We start from the raw sequence: 11,970 nt of genomic DNA on the forward strand, positions 1-11,970 counted from the left end.
CCTAAACTAAACTAGGTAATTACCCTTGAAGTTTACCTAGAGCTACCAGGTAAGTAGTGTCAGTACTAAGCAGTGTTGCTCAGATCTGTAAAATGCATCGCTAGAAGCAACAGTTTCACTGTATGATCTCATTTGCTATTTAACACAGCTTTCCTGGGATAACTCCTAGAAGTCCAGCACCTCATCTTGACTTCAAAATTTCTTTTCAATGCAGTAACTTATTTATCATGATCCTTCCTGTTCAAATATGCACCTTATTTCTAATTTGAGTTTGTCTACCTTCCTTCCAGCCATTGGATTTTGCCATTCTGGTGTCTGAGAGCTTGAAGCACTTAACAGTTCTATTCCCCATATAGCTGCATATGGGTTGTGATTGAGGGTTCACTGACTCTTCTGATGTCCTTGTTGATAAGCTGTAAGAGTTGAGTTTTCAAAGTTTTTAATTCTGAAGTATATTTTCTGATTTATCTGAACTCTGTCCAGTTACTTATTTTATTTTTAGTCGTTGTCATTTAGCTGGTAGCAGTTACTCCAGCAGTCATCATACCAATTGAAAACAGAGTGTAAAATGACATTTTTCTCTTTGGTTACCTTCCTCATTACACACTGAGGACCTCAGTAGCCCCTTGGCCTCTGTGCTGTATTGAAAACAAATCTGCAGGTAATTATTGATGATTACTCACAAGTCTCATCAAACTGCTTATTTCTATGATAATCCTCCATCCTGCATGAGGATGGGAAGTGAGGATGAAATGGTTAACAATGCAGAAAGGTTTGTTAGACCCAGTAACTTAATGTTTGGCAGGCACTGCAAGAAAAGGACATTAATACTCTAACGAGTGATCCATGTTCTGGGTGTTCCAACACGAGATGTGCATCGCTGGCTTTGCCTTGCTGCACATGAAGACCTTTAATCTCTGCTTGCTCTTCCTGTTGCCCCTGACTCTGCTCTGGTTTCTGCTTTGCAGGCTGACAGCTGAAGAGGTAGATTCTCTAGAGGCAGATACAGCCAACCGCTGGCAAGGAGTTTGCATCAGCAGAGCATCTCCCACACCATCAGAGTCTGCAGCCACTGTGAAGTCACTGATAAAGTCATTCGACTTGGGATGCTCAGGTATTTGAACACTGTATTTTCTAGTAAAAAAAGCCTTCTAGCAGTGAGCAGGTGCTGCTGCTTGCTTCTGAGTGGGTATTTTCTGTCAGTGGTTGGCACATAAATATTGTCTGTGGAGTGTCACTACACTGTGGTTCTCTGTTCTGATAAGGGAGTGATTGAAATGCAAATATTTTCCATGTTTTTTCCTTGCAGGTAGCACTGGACAAAATATCACAGTTCACAAAGTCCCCAGGAGTCCCCTAAGTGGAATTCCAGTGAGGACAGCCCCAGCAGCTGCTGTTTCCCCCATGCAGGTACAAGGAGCTCTTTCCATCCTTGTGGTTTTAAAAGAGGTAGACACAGTGTTGGCTGCAGTGTGACATCCCTTCAGCATGTCAATGTGCATGGAGTGACAAGGGGAAGGGGAAACTCATCTGTTTGTTTGCTGTGAAACATCAAATGCTGTAGCACTAACAAACAGGATCAAAGTGAGTTTGGCTTGACTTCAGCTTAGAGGTCTCAGTGGACGGATGTGAACTCTTTGGAATACAATCCTGAACTTTAATCACCACTGACCAGAATTATTGGGAGTGAGTTACAAGAGAGATCACACTAAACTAGGTGTCTGGCACATGAGTTGGGAGCCTTGGGATAGGAAATTTCCAGGATGTGTGCTCCCAGTTACCCAATAAGTTCAGGCAGTGCTGAAGGAAGAGCTCTTACAGCTTGGGATTTTTCCAGGTCTGGCAGAACTGCTCTGGAATGTTGTACTTCACATGTCACTGCATCAGTTAGTTAACTTGGTAATAGTGATTTTCAAATCTGTGGTGGGGCAATATTATTGGAAAACTCATTTAGTGAATGATGAAGTTCTTCCTGAATTCCACATACACTGGAGGAGACATCACACCAGACTGTTCACCTTTCTAGGCTGGAGAAGCTGTTGTAGGGTTTCTGATTGTGTGGTCACTGGTCTTAAAGCAGGATATTCCCCTCTGAATCTGGGGATAGAAAACAGCTGCAAGGTTAGTGTGTCTAGGTGAGTGTTCTGGAGAATCAGGAGACTTTGAGAGATGAGTTAACAAATGTGTGAGCACATTTACTTCAAAGAATGAGCAAAGGAAGTCTAAAGTATGGAATTAAGCAGAGGTCTGGGAACCTTCTGTTAATGCCTGGATGAAGGGTATTAGTGCTGAAAGCTGGTGCTGTGGCTGCAGAGACAAGAATCCTTCTGACACCTGATTCAGGGTTCTAGGGACAGAGTCAGGGTTAGCAACAGGCATCCTTGCTTTTGGTTTGTGACATTAGGTTGTGTTTGCCAAGAGAAAAGGGGTAGAAAGTGTGAAATAGCTCAGGAACCAATATATTAGCAGCTAAAAATATTCTCCACTTGTCCTTATATTTTTCACAACTATTTGGCCAGCTCTAGGCACAGCTGATACCTTGTTGAGAGGTTTATGTATTGCTCCACCTGCTCTGTGATAATCAGGTAGCAGAAACAGCTTCATCTTCTCTTTTCAGAGACATTCTGTATATAATAATGCCAAGCCAACCAGCAAAGGCCTTGCCAGACATGCAGATCTTTCAGACCCTCCTCTTGCAGGTAAGTTGTAGTGAATGTACAGACGTTTCCTCTCTCCTAGCAGAAGTTTGGCATTAACAGTTGGCCTCTGCCTGGGCCATTTTTCTTCTCAAAGGAACCATGACAAAGTGTCTTCAGTGTCTTTGTTTTAAAGAGCTTATTAATTTTGTCATGTTTCCATTCCCATCTTGATCATAACTAGAAGATAGCTGATTTATTATGGTTTGCCAACACAAACTTGCCTTCTTTATTCCAAAGTATCCATGGCACCTCTCTAATCCATGCTGTGGAACTGGAGAGGATTGGATTTTGTTCAGCATGTATGTACCTGGAACAAGTCCAAAGCACTGTCCTTTGAGGGTTTATTTGTTTTTAAATTGAGCTTCATTTGAAATACATCAAACATTTCAGATACCAATGTGAGTGTTTTAGGAGCACTCAGATTCAGGCTTGAAATAATTTGTTTTGAGAGTTCTCAAGAGATGAGTTTGTTTTTATTTCACACTTTGCTTTTGTTCTCTTGTCATTTAATATTCCTTTCTACCAGTGTTTGTTTCCTATTTTCTCTAGGGCCCTTTATTTTGATTATCTAGTCCTGAATGTAGTGGTTGCATTGGAATCAAAGCTAGTAACAACAGATTCTTGAATTTTTAAGGACATATGAAACATTATATTCCTGTAGTGAAACTGCAGGGAGGGACAAAAAAAATCAGTCACAATGTCTTCATGGGTAGACTGGATTTTCTGAAATAGTTTGGAAATGCAGGAGAGAAATTAGAACCTGTCTCCATTTTTAGACTCTTCTGATAGTCTGCCAAGATTCTCCTTCCATCACTCAAAGATGAAGATGAACAGCAAAAGAGGTTATAGGGTAAATGGCAGCACAGCAGTAGGACAAGAGGGCACAGACTCAAGCTCTATCAGGGGAGGTTTAGGTTGGATATTAGGAAGAGATTTTTTCCAGAGAGAGTGCTCAGGCATTGGAATGTGCTGCCCAGGGAGGTGGTGGATTCACCATCCCTGGAGGTTTTCAGGCTGAGACTGGATGTGGCACTTAGTGCCATGGGCTAGTGACCACAGTAGGGTTGGACTCGATGATCTTGGAGGTCTTTTCCAACCAGGTTAATTCTATGATTCTATGATAAACAAGTAACATCTTATCTGTGCTACTGGGTTCTCCTGCAGGAGCAAATGCTAAGCAAGCAGAATTGATCATCTTCTATCTAGTGGAATGGACAGAGTTTACTTAGTTATGTCAGTTGGTTTCCAGAAAGTGTCTTGCATGAGAGCATACAATGATCCCAAACAGAACATAGGACCTTTTTTAATCACTGCTAATTTACTGTAGAGTGAAGTAATCTGTCAACTGTGTAATATAATGCCAGTCCTGAACAATAAATATCCCACTTGAGGCCATGGATAAATTCTGTTGTTACCCATAGACAATTGTTCTGTGAAAATCTGTTCAAATCAACAGATATTTTATTGGCCATTGTATGGTCAAAATTTATGGCTGCCTATCTAACAAGTTCCTGTATTTACAGCTCCTCTTTGTACCTGAATTTCATTTAGTTTTAATAACCCTTAGCTTACTCACTATAGAGCTGTAATAGCTCTGGTTCCAATCTAAATAATCCTAGAAGGCAGTTGATCCAAGCCCTGTGCAAACAGCACTGAATTGAAAATTGTCCCCAAGGAAATTCAGAGTGAAGTAGTCTCCATAATAATAAATTTTCTGGCTGCTTCCATGTGACCAGTATCACAGCAGGGTGCTGGGATGGCCTGAATGTGACCCAAACACTACATCCTTGGAGAGGAGGATGGATTACTTCAGAGAGAGCTGCTCTGTGGCTGTGAGCTTTGAGTTTAGAGTCAGAGGTCCATCCTGGAGTTCTAGCACCTAGAAAGAAGTCAAAGGAGATGAGAAAGAATTCACACTGCTAGGTGATATGGCATTAATTAGTAGTTAACATAGAGATGGTCATTGATAGTTTACATAGAGAGGCGACTGAAAAGGTGAAGAAAAAGTTGTGTTTCATGGTCAGTTGATTTCTGGTACCATGATGTGCAGACCATAGGCTTGGCTTCTTACATCACCTCATGTACTGATATGCAATAATCTGATACCTGTGATCTTTGGCTTCTCAACAGTGGATTCTGTGACTACTGATTTTGCTGATTCTCTTTATACATATACACATATATAAATACATATCATAAATACATTCTATAAAAAGACGTAAGATGTGTAATTAAAATCCAGATGCATCTGCTATGACTCTATTGAGATTTCCCCAAGCTCTGTCAGGAGGATGCCAAAGCATCGTATGACAATAAGTGCCTTTTCCTTCTGCCTCGAGCTGGACTGTGTTCAGGAGAGAGGAGACCTTGTTACAAGTCTGCTAATGGCAGAAAATAAATTATTGTCCTAGGGCTGGTCAGGCATCTGGTGAAGATAACTGGTCATCAGCTTTTGAACCTTTAAGACTGTAGATTTTGGTATTTCCCTTCATTCACCTGAGGCCCCTACCCCCCAGCAGGAGTATCAATCACAGGAAACCAGGCAGCCTGTACTGTTGAAATCATCAAAGCCATTCCTTGTTATGGTCACCTCTAATCTGCTCAAGGTTTCCTAGCCCCATGTGTGTTTAATGAACAAATGAGTCCATTTGTTTAGAATCAAAACAACAGACTACATATTGTGTGCTGGGTGGCAGGACAGTGATTAATCAAATTCCTCAGACTGCAAACTGACAGGTTTTCTTTCAATTCCCACAGACCTTCTGAAAGGGAGAAATGAAGAGCTGAAACCAGACCATTACCTCCGGAAAAGTCCCTCTCTGGAATCTCTGAGCAAACCTCCTATGGCCTTCAGCAGCAGGATGCTTACCTCTACCCCCAGCAGCTTGAAACCCCAAAGCAAACTCAGGTACCAACTCAGTTTCCTGGGAAAAGCAGCACACTGGAAAGACTGACAGTACTAGCTGACACCAAGATGAATGGTTTAGTCTGGAGGACCTGTCTCCAGTGTGTGCCTGCCCAGCTCAGAATTGCCAAACTGTCAGATCCAGATATCAAATTTCAGATTCTAACCACCACAGTTATCTGTAAGATGAGCAATCAGGATGAAATCAGCTTCCAGGAGCCACTGAGTTGTATGCAAGAATTCCATCATGTGCACAAGTGCCCAGCCCTCATTAGCTAACTGTAGTTTTGCATGTAATGATGAGTTCAGAACCAAAAGCTTTGAGGACTAAAGGAAATTGGACACACAATTGTCTTCTCTCTTGAGAAAATACATACATGTCTTTCTCTGATCTCCACCATTATTTCCACCACTAGAAGCTGTGGAGTGGAGACTATGTGGGTGTTTTGATTGTTGGTCTTTAGCTGTCCTCAGGGCCTTGTCTGCAACACAACTTCCAGATTTTTCATTTTATTCAAGAACTCACTCTGCAGCAGCTCCACTGGGTGTGAATTCACTGTTACAGATTCTTTAGATCGTTTCTTTCAATTCTACTCCCCAAATCCTAGTTTTCAATACGTAAAACAAAGAGGCCACTTGAAAACTTTATAAGTAAAGCTGATGAAAATAATAGCAGAAGTGCTGGGTTAACACTGAATATCCACAGGCTGCTGGTTTTTCACTCTTTGTGCACTGATATCAACTGAATTTGTCTCATCCAAACAAGCTGGAAAAATGTTACAGTTTGGTTTGCATTTAGGTTCTGTGTTGCCATTCTGCTTGGTCAGACAGATACTTCCACACTGGTAAGAAATAAAAGACCTGAAGCATATTTATCATCATCATCATCATCTCTCTTTTGCTTCCCTGGTGCAGTGTGGAGAGAAAGGACCCCCTGGCAGCCCTGGCTCGGGAGTATGGTGGTTCAAAGAGGAATGCTCTGTTGAAATGGTGCCAAAAGAAAACTGAAGGTTACCAGGTAAGGGATTTAGGGACCTTTTTCCTTTGATCTGAAGAGTAATTCATCACTTTCCTATAGTGTGCAGTCACTTGAAACAAATATATGTCATAGTCAGTTGATTTTTGCATGTTTACTTCTACTGTTTCCATCCTCCTCCTTGAGATTTCTTTAGCATTGCAGTCCCCAATATTGCATTGTCATAGTAATTCATGTACAAACCCCCAAATATTTACTGCATCAGAGGTTGCTGAAGGTGAGAAACAGAGTGTAGGTGCACAGCAGATTCCATTTGGCATCAGCGTTTGCAATTACATTCTAATACTTTTTCTATAGCCTTTTGTGGAAAATGTGCTATTTTGAGAGTTTTTTCTCTGGTTATTTCTGTAAAACCAAAGCAATATTCCCTTGCCTGACCTTGACCAAGTGCACTTCGCAGTTTGAGGCTCTGCTCTTGCTACTCTGCTGCACTTTAACATGGTTTCACAAAGTTTTGACTGCTTGAGAATGTCTTATTTCTTTGCAGGGTGATTTTCCCTGTTAAACAGACATAAGAATTTGTCCAGGCATTTCATGGCCGTTGCTGTGTTTATCTGGGTTGGTGTTTGGCATAAGGGTTTGTCCAGGCATTTCATGGCCATTGCTGTGTTTATCTGGGTTGGTGTTTGTGTGCAGTTGAGTTGAGGCTTTGGTTCTGCTTGTAGAAGGCAATTACAGACAACATTTCATCCTGTGATATATGCTGGGTATGCAGGACAGTCTTGGTTTGATATAACGTTGGGATTTTTCTTTCTTAAGAATAATATTGTTTGTTACTTAGAGCAGAAGACGAAAGGAGTTATCACCACATGATATGCACCCTGGAGCAAGTCTTTAATAAAAGCAGAGTCCTTCTCTTAAAGTAAATAACGTGATATTTTTTTTCTTCACAACCAGCTCTTTATGAAGCATTAGCTGCAGGGTGCAGGAGCTGGGAAGGAAAGACAGTAGCTTTCCTTGTAAGTAAACTGTTCTATAAAGGTTTCAGTCAGTTCTTAGCACTGATGTATTCATCTGACTTGCAGCAATTTCTCACAAGGACAGGTATTGGAGAAAGCTCTTGAGTTAAGACAAACCTTAGAAAGAATAAAACCAGAGCTGGTGTTTCCCCTCCAGTTCTGTGGTGCTACCTAAAAGGCTACAGTGCTGTTCCCTAGAACCGTCTGCTCTGTGCTGTGTTGATTTATTTTATATCTCATCTAATCAAATTCTCCTAGATGTGAAGGTGTGTGGGAACATTTCCATCCCATCTCAGTCAAGGATAAATGAAATTAAACTTGTCCAGGTCTACCTTCTGTTAAGCCAGTGAACACATCTCCCGAGCAACACCTTCTCCTGGTAGTGTTGCCCTTTTTTTGTTTGAAATAGCAAACATGATGAGGTTCCTCCAGTCTCTTAAAACAGTTTAACTCTGATGAGTTCACTGTTGAAGAATTCTCTTGATTTATAGTGAGAGTCTTGCCTGTGTATTCTCACCGTGTTTGGTGACTCTCTTGGATGTTCTTCCTCAGATTCTCATTCCCACTGCACTTTTTGCAGTACATTCACTTACTCCTCTTGAACTTGCCTTTCCCAGACCCTTGCACTCTTACGATAAGGGTGAATTTAAGCTCCACAGGGAGTTTTATCATTCTTGAGTACGAGAACTGGAATGGAGTGAAGAACGTCATCCTCCTTCCTGCCTTAGCCACTGCAAGAGTGGGAATGAGGTAATGAACTCCATGGAGCAGAACCCTGGCCTGCATCACTTCTTTTCCATAGATAACACTCCTGTCTGTGAGGCATCATCTGAGCAATTTCTGGGATAATCTGTCGTGTCATTCTGACGTGCATCACTTCTTTTCCATAGATAACACTCCTGTCTGTGAGGCATCATCTGAGCAATTTCTGGGATAATCTGTCGTGTCATTTCCAACACCAAGCCCAGAACCTCAGAGAACTTGGGATGCAAACTGTTTTCAGCACTGTGACACAGCAGAATGAGAGAATAAAAACTTGCTGCTTGGCTGCCTAACTTCTATTTTTGGTGGCCTTTGAGGTCTAGTAACAGTTCCTGATCTGAGCTGGTGAGGAAGTGGGAGGTTCCTTTCTGTTTAAATTATGATTTCATTAAACAGTGTGAAGCAAAATGGAGTAAATAACTGTTACTCTCAGTAGCAGCTACTCCCCACGTCCCTGATTCCCTGAGGAAAGTTGGATTAGGACATAGGAAGATATCTGAGGATAAGACTTAGGGATCAGCATACAAGTCTCCACTTTTTAAATGCCTTAATCCCTACCAAACTTATACTACAGATAGGAATTGATATCCTGCTCCTGGTATGTATCATAAAATCATTTAGTTTGGATCATTGAGTCCAACCATAAACTATCCTTGCATGGACTACAGTGGGAACATTCCCTGGCTTTGAACTTCAGCCTGTTCCCCAGGAGGCAATCTCATAAAACAAGAGAGGGACACTGGGGGGAGTTGAGAGAAGTGCAACACAAATTAGCAGTGGCCTGGAGGGTTCTGTTTGTTTTTTAAGAAAAGAAATGGCATGAGTTTGCAGTAACTGAGGGGGAACATGAAAGCATCTGTGTTTCTGTGATCTGCTATGTCTGTTCGAAGATCCCTGTTTAAACAGTGATTTGATAGCAAAAAGACATGAATGCTAAGGAAAAAGAGTATTTAGAATGTGAAAACAGGATCACGAGAATGAGACTGAAGTGGAAGTTGTTTAATGGCTGGGAGAAAGGAATATAAAAGTGGGAATTACATCAGCTGTGACATGATCACTCCTATTGTTTAAGTGGTTATACCTAGGTGAATATTTTCTGCCATTTTGGCCGTTGACTTTGAGTATCTATGCAAGGAGGATGCTAAAAAAAGTCTCAGCAGTACATAGAACTGTAGTGAAATGAGGCCATGGGCTCAGGGGCTTTGTGTAAAACTTCCTCATGGAAAATCTCCAGTTTAAACAAACTAACCTTAATCTAATGTAATGTTCCCTATAAGAACTGTGCACTGGCACATCAGCTCTTTTGCCAGACATAAGTAGACTGTAAGAAGGAACCTTCTGCCTCTCTGAATTCATTGACATCATGGGGTCTAATGTAGGAGGATGGGATGACCAGACTTGAGAACTGCCTTTGTGGCTCTGAAACTCACTTACCACAAGTCCTTTAAACCACCAACCCTGCTGAGAGTAAGCTATTTATATTAAAATAGCTTTTTCTCTGCTGTCTTGTGGGGGTTTTTTTCCATCTATTCAAAAGATGGTCTATCACAGCAGCAGTGTGAAGTGGAATTTTTTTTCCATCTATCACAGCAGCAGTGTGAAGTGGAAATTGGGTGTCTCTTCTCTACCAGGCTCAGTTCCTGTGAGCAGTAACTCCTGGAAGCTGCTGAGAGTCATTCTTGTTGCATTATCACCTTCCATAATCATATCATTAGTGACTGTGGTGTTCTTTAAGTGCCCTGATTTGCTTTGCTCTCTGTAGACACAAATTGTCAAGGGGCCAAACCTCTCTAGATTAAGTCTATTGCTATCCACAGATCTATTGTGAAAACACAGAACTTCAAGAGGCTCTTAAACCCATGAGCATTAGAATTGAGGGTGATTGTTTCTGCCACACATTCTCTCTCCAGAGAGGGGAGGGAATTGCTACCATATTAATGAATATGGTTCACTTAGAAGAACAGTTTTCATTTTTTTTCCAACCACTACACATCCATCCTGTGGCACAGAGGAAAGAGGATCTGAGCCTGGATCTTTTCTCCAATGCACAGTCATGGCTATTCTTTTTGTTTGGTTGGTTTAACAGGACCCATTTGGGATCCACTTGTTGAAGAACCACCATCTCTTCCAGTAAAGGTGTTTGAGTGGTTGTTTTAAGTAAAATAATGCTAAGTAGGAGGAGATGAGGAGTGTTCTAGAATTAGGAAACAGCAGCTGTACCTCGGAAGATTTTTGTATTTCATATATTTTTGACCTGTGCATTCAAACCATTGCATTATATCCCCTCCCTGACCAGTGTCAGTACAGCAGTTTAGGGATAAAGGCATGAACAAAAGATGCAAAAGCTTAGGGAGAAAAATAAAGCTGTTGCAGTATCTGCTTTTTGTCAAGTAATTATAGCAAGACACTGGTCGACTAGTGGTTTGGCAGATGATGTAATATAAAGCTCTTTATTCTTTTGTGTTCAGTTTAAACTCAGACTAATACCAGCTTTTTGCTTATGAATTTGTGGCTTTCTTTTTCTCACAGGAATTCACATTCCTTTTCTTTTTATGCTCAACGGTACTTCCTCCATATCCTCCTTGTACTCAAGCCTTGTTCTATGTTGTTAGCCCCTGCTCTTCCTGATAATTTTTTGACTTGTTTGCTGGCTGGCTGAGCTCCAGCACAGATTAAGTGTGACCCAAAGATGTACAAGTGCAGATAGGCTGATGGGGACATAATGTTTCCCCTTTGGTGGTCACAGGGCCAATGCATTCTCCTTGGGGAGTTGGACTCTGCTAGGACAGACAGCCAGGGATGACTTTTTCTGACTGCTGGTGCATCCAGCAGGTGCATTGCTGGGGCTGCACTTTGAGGACCTGCTCTGTAGGAGATCCAAAAGCTTCTTCATGGCCAGTTGTGCTTTAACATGTCCATGGTTGAAGGTTCCTTCTTTATTCTGGTAACTAAGGGTTATATTTAGAAACAAGAAGTCTGTTACTGCTTTGTACATCATCAGTGTGAGTAGTTGACATTATCTGTCTACTTAAGCATTAATCTTAAATTTTCAGTGTCAACTGAGCATTTTGCCTCACTTGCATTTCAGTTATGCACCATCTTGGACCACAGAGAATGAACAGAACTATATTAAACAATATAAATACACATATAAAGATATAAATGCTACCACAGTCCTCAGGGTTGGTGCTCAGGCTGACAGTTCCAGTAGAAGTGGATTCTTTTCCAGAGCTGAATGGCACAAAAACCCAGGATCAACCCTCTGAACCTGGGCAGAATTCCTGGGACTTGGGCTCAGTCAAACACTTCCTTTGACACTAATATAATGGAGCTTAGTTTTAAAGCCTTGAGGATCCCAGCACAGCTGTGCACTGTCCTAAAGAAATACAGGAAAGACCCTGGTTATTTCTTAATCACCAGACATGCACTTGGGTATGGGAGTGATTCTCTTACCCTTTTCTACATTGCTTTTTCTGTTTGTGGCAACAAATAGCCTAAAACTGTTCCAGTACATTTCCAAATTGTATTAATCTCTTTCTCAGGTTTCTATCTAAATATTTCCCTAGTCATGAGAGCAAGGTAAGCAGTGGCATTCCCTAATTCAGCAGG

General features: G+C 41.4%; 1 protein-coding gene across 1 annotated transcript in view; it reads left to right on the forward strand.

Moving 5' to 3' along the window:
* SPECC1 (sperm antigen with calponin homology and coiled-coil domains 1) overlaps positions 1–11,970 on the forward strand; it is a 53,732-nt gene that overhangs the window by 30,631 nt on the left and 11,131 nt on the right. The window contains exons 6-10 of the mRNA XM_009070816.1: positions 969–1,114; positions 1,310–1,410; positions 2,618–2,699; positions 5,457–5,607; positions 6,520–6,622. Coding sequence (XP_009069064.1) covers positions 969–1,114; positions 1,310–1,410; positions 2,618–2,699; positions 5,457–5,607; positions 6,520–6,622 — 583 coding nt within the window. The remainder of the gene's footprint in view (positions 1–968; positions 1,115–1,309; positions 1,411–2,617; positions 2,700–5,456; positions 5,608–6,519; positions 6,623–11,970) is intronic.

This window comes from Acanthisitta chloris, unplaced genomic scaffold (assembly GCF_000695815.1).
Source record: "Acanthisitta chloris isolate BGI_N310 unplaced genomic scaffold, ASM69581v1 scaffold1703, whole genome shotgun sequence".
In the NCBI taxonomy this organism is placed as follows: Eukaryota; Metazoa; Chordata; class Aves; order Passeriformes; family Acanthisittidae; genus Acanthisitta; species Acanthisitta chloris.